Source organism: Enhydra lutris, unplaced genomic scaffold (assembly GCF_002288905.1).
Source record: "Enhydra lutris kenyoni isolate GAN:26980312 unplaced genomic scaffold, ASM228890v2 scaffoldscaffold12, whole genome shotgun sequence".
NCBI classification, from domain to species: Eukaryota; Metazoa; Chordata; class Mammalia; order Carnivora; family Mustelidae; genus Enhydra; species Enhydra lutris.
In genome coordinates this window covers 78,265,073-78,269,706 of record NW_019154096.1, presented here as the reverse complement: position 1 = coordinate 78,269,706, position 4,634 = coordinate 78,265,073, and the positions used below count along the sequence as shown (strand labels likewise).

Here is a 4,634-nt window from a genome sequence, read left to right as displayed (position 1 = left end):
CGCGTGGCGACGGCAGACCGGCCTGCGGCGGCCGGAGACCCGCACGAGACGGGGCTGCCGGTCGGAAAGGAAAGTCCCCACGAGCGTTTGCCTGTTAGCCAGAGAGCGGCCGAGCCAGAAGCGTGTCGCGCTTGTCTTGTCGGGCCGCCGCTCCAGGCGAGGCCCTGAGAGCCCTCTCTGTGTGCTGTTGCCGTGCCGGCGCCGCGCGTGCTGACGTGTTTGCTTTGTTGCAGTAGTGCCGTCCAGCCCCACCATGGCAGCCTCTTCGGTCACCCTCCCTTCAAACTGTAGCGGCACACACAGCATTTTCTCATTCTCACCTGCCAATGTCATCTCTGCAGTGAAACAAAAGAGCGCCTTCGCGCCCGTGGTCCGGCCCCAAGCTTCTCCTCCTCCCTCCTGCACCAGCGCCAACGGGAACGGACTGCAAGGTGAGGGGCGGCGCACCGGCCCCAGGGCTCGCCGAGCGCAGGCGGAACTCTCCCTACCTCCCCCCAACAGCCACCCCACCCTGAGGGCAGGCCAGGCTGCACCGTGGGGTGCGAGCTCCAGCCCTCCTCCGGGTCCTCGCCCCTGCCGTGGCCCATGCATGCTTCCCCCCACCCCACCACTGAGCCGCATTGCGAGCCACCCCCCCCTTCCAGTAGCCACGTGAAGGACTCCCCACCACCCCACCCCGGGGCTCACCCCCACCAGTAACAGTCTCGCTGGTAAAAACCGTTGCCTCCTGCTTCCAACCTCACCCCCGTGTCCTCCCCTCAGGAAGGGGACCTGCCGGGGCACTGGGCAGAGGCAGCGGGGGGCACGGTGGGGTGGCCCTGTCCCGACCACTCAGCAGACGGGCCTTCACGGCCGCGGCTCAGCCGGGAGAGCAGGGAGCACCCACCGGCGGCATCGGCGCTGGCGGCCTCCTTGCTCCCAGGCAGCAGAGTGGCCTTGGGGTGGGGATGGTGGGTCATTGTGCCACCTGCGGAGCCTGGTGCAAAGCCAGCGCACACTCCACGTCCTGAGGCGGAGCCACCTTCTCAGCCTGTAGAGCAGACCCTGCCCCGCCGGGCTGTGCTGTGCTCGGAAAGGGCTGCGCCCAGCCTGGGGCCGTGCATGCGTGAACACTGGGTGGGAGCCGGCTCCTCTGAGTCCTCTCCCTCGCACACTGAGGAGGGAGCAGGGCTGGCCCCGAGGGCAGGGGGAGGCACCCTGCGGACGCAGCTGCCCCCAGATGGGGCCACGTGGAGCAGGCTCCGGGTGCCGGCCCAGAGCCGCGTCCCTCTGGGCCGCATAGGCCGCCCTGTGAGGTGTGCGGCAGCCGGGCCACGTGTGTGCCCCTAGGCCTCGCGATCTTCTGCGTGGCTCTTTGTGACTCACGGGGGCCACAGGCACTGAGTTAAGTGGCCGTCGTCTGGCCTCTTTCAGACATCACCTTTGGTATATGCTCCTCCCGGTGAAAATCAAATCCAGTTACTCCTTTAAAAAAATGAATCCATTCAACCAGTATTTACTGAGCGCCTACTATGTGCCAGGCTCTCTGCTGGGTGCTGAGGACGTTACCGTGGAGAAGACAAACTGGCCCTTTTGTGAAGTCGGTGGCATATTTCACTTTGATGAACTAATGCTCAAAAAAGGAACTGGAAAGGTACCCGTGATTTGAAATAATTGTCTTCCCAACAGCTTAGCATATGAGAGGGACGCCCGGGCCCCGGGTGCCGCCGACCGGCCTGCAGGCCCGCCGCGGCCCCCAGCCCAGAGCTTCTCGCGAAGCAGGGGGCCAGGGGCCATGGCCCGGCCACCGTCCGCATGGCGCGGAGGCCCCCGGGAGGACGGCACCGCCCGGGCGGTGTGTACCCACACGGGTCTGCCAAAACCCTAATGTTGTAACGGTGAGTCGGAGAGGAATTAAGGCTGTAGAAATTAATGAACTGGGAAATTGAAGCTCGCATCACTACGTGAACAAATGTATTAATATGTTATACATAAATTAATGAGAACGATCGTTCTGACCAAAATTAAACAACACCGAAAAGACGTAAATTCTACTCGTACCAGGAGTTCACTGGAAAGCGTCCGCTGCACTTGGCATTTTAGCACCAAGTTTCTTACTCCGAGAGGAGCAGAGAGAGCTCCCTGACATGGGGCTGTCACTTGGGTCTCTTCGGGGCCTTGGCCTTGAGGTGGCAGGGCAGGTGGGCTGGGAGCGGCTTTGCTCCCAGGGCGCCCGCGACTCACCATTACGATACCGCACAGTCCACAGGAGGTCCGAGGCAAGGGCTGAGAGCGGAGGGGAAACTGAGGCGCCCCGGTTTTCACGGAGGGAGTGAGCCTGGCGCCCGGGTCCCAGTGGGGCTGCGGGCCGGCCCTGGCTGGCGTCACAGACGTGACCAGGTTGGTTCACGTCTCTGGACAGAGGTGGCCTCTGGGGAGTCTGGGCCTCCGTCTGCTGTGAACGAGCCACTGAGACCTGTGGGAAGGGGCGGCCTCGCCCAGGAGAAGCCCTTCCAGTGAAGTCCTGGAGGAGGGCTGCCGCATGAGGGGTCGCGGGTGGGGGGTGTCTGTCCCCACACGTACCCAGCTCCCGTGAAGTAGAGGCCCCCTGCCCCCCGCGCCTGGACCGAGCCCATGGCTGGTTGGCGGGCGCGGCGCACGCCCCACAGCACCGTTGAGTCAAGCCCCAGGCGGAGGCCGGCCCGGCCCGCGAGGGGGGCAGCCAGTAACCCGCGGCTCTCTCTCTTTCAGCTATGTCTGGGCTGGTAGTCCCGCCCATGTGAGCGGCCCGCTCGCCCTTCCGCAGCACCCAGCACCCAGCACCCAAGGACGGACTTCAGGGGACACGTTTAGTCCAGGAGAGCTGCGGCGGGAGCCAGTGTCCGCACGCGCATCGGCCACGGCGGAAACGCTACAAGAGACTTTGTTTAAAGATTTTATTTAAACTATTAAGAATCAACATGCAAACAAGCCTACTTCTTCATGAACAATTCCATTTTATTGACTGAACTTTTCTCATATTTTCACATTTCTCAGTCCCGAAGACTAAGGAGAACAAAGCGACGCCTATTTTGTATAAAGTTTCCGACTCCGTCTTGGCTATGTCTAGTACTTGCTATGTGTTGGGAGAAACTTTGTGAATGCACCATTTTGATTATCATGAAACACTGATGAGAAATGCCTCCAGACATTTTTCTGTACTCATACTTAGACTCACAATGGTTGTGTATCTCTAGAATGTGAAATATTTTTTTGTGGTGAAAAAAAGGGGCCAAGGAGGTGTGAGCCATCGAACTGGAAGAAAGGAGGACTATGTGACTAGGAGAATTCGGGGTGGCAGGGAGGGAGGGAGGGTTTATCATTGCTTAACTTCATCTTAATGAAATGAAACTTTGTAACTTATTGTAGTTAGAAATTGTAACTTTGATATTGAATTCTCTTGCCTTCAACAAGCACACTGACAGAAAAAAAAAAAATGCTACTGTCTGTTGGTTAAAATATTCTCCCACTGCTAGAGCTTCCTGTTAAGCAAGTGTGATCTGCAACATTTTTTCAACTTTTGCTAGCACTCTATACTATTGCATTCTTAGGCTACTGTGAGGTCCATGTTTCTTGTACCAGAAATTGTCCTTTTGACTTCTAGCTCCTTCTTCCCTAATGTGTTTTGTATGTGGTTATAAAATTGTAGACTTTTGTGATTTTGCCAAAGTTGTAGCTAAATATTTATACACTTGTCTTGAATTTTTTTCAGATCCACTTAAATATTTAGAAAACAAAAACAAAAACACGTTTTCTTCCTTATGTGTCTCATAAGGAATAAAATGGTCTCCATTCAACACTTTTCCATGAACACTTACAGTTGCTAAGGGACTTTCTTTTGTAACATATCGATTATAAATATTGTATTTATCTTTGAAATTTTGTACATTGCTTTTCCTGCCGTTTTCTTTTTCTTGTCTGTATTGGTTTTTGATCGTGGCCTGGTGTTGGGAAGAGCATTAGCCAAGAGCTGTCTCTCTGACCTGTTTTGTTCAAGTGAACTGGTGTCCTTGCATTTCATTTGTATTTCAAAGATTTGCTTTCTAGACTTTCCATTCTTTTCCCCCCCTTTTTTTTATTTTGAGGAAAAGTCAAATTCATTGTTTATTTTTATATTATTTTTAAGTTATCTGAACAAATACTTTTGAAAAAGAAGTTCGTTGTATAGTCAAAACAAAACGGTGCCACCCGGCTGTGACAAATCCTAGTAGATTCTGTGCATGTTGAACAGCCGCGAAGAGGGGACACCGTTTGGGGCTGTGTCCTTATTTTATTTTTCTGTAGAATGTAAAAAGTCATTTAGCTGCCACCCATGACTTTGCCACATAGCTGAACTGTGTTTACTGGAAAAATTCAGAGGCCTAAAGTTTAAAATAAAATTTACTTCTGATGTTTTAATTAAAATGTTTGCCACATTAACTTCTCTGATGCCTTAAAAGTGGACTTCTTTAAAGAACCTTTGTGCTATTTTATCACAGGCTTATAACACAATTGTGAATGGAGATCTCATTTGGAGATTTACGGTGTAACACACACACACACACACACACACACAAAAGCACAAACCTGGTGTTCCATGTGTCGCTCCTTTCTGTGTCTGATTCTGCTGCGTGGCG

At 53.9% G+C, this 4,634-nt stretch overlaps 1 protein-coding gene across 10 annotated transcripts in view; it reads left to right on the top strand.

Annotated features, from left to right (window-relative positions):
- LOC111145276 (early B-cell factor 3) overlaps positions 1 to 3,329 on the top strand; it is a 115,460-nt gene extending 112,131 nt beyond the window's left edge. For 5 of the 10 annotated variants that reach the window (XM_022500105.1, XM_022500102.1, XM_022500104.1 and 2 more), the window contains 2 exons: positions 234 to 431; positions 2,731 to 3,329. In XM_022500105.1, the coding sequence (XP_022355813.1) occupies positions 234 to 431; positions 2,731 to 2,762 (230 nt within the window). In that variant the 3' untranslated portion in view covers positions 2,763 to 3,329. Of the gene's footprint in view, positions 1 to 233; positions 432 to 1,520; positions 1,634 to 2,730 lie in introns of all 10 variants that reach the window. The other 5 variants (XM_022500098.1, XM_022500099.1, XM_022500095.1 and 2 more) reach the window with 2 other exon arrangements.
- The last annotated feature ends 1,305 nt before the right edge of the window (positions 3,330 to 4,634 follow it).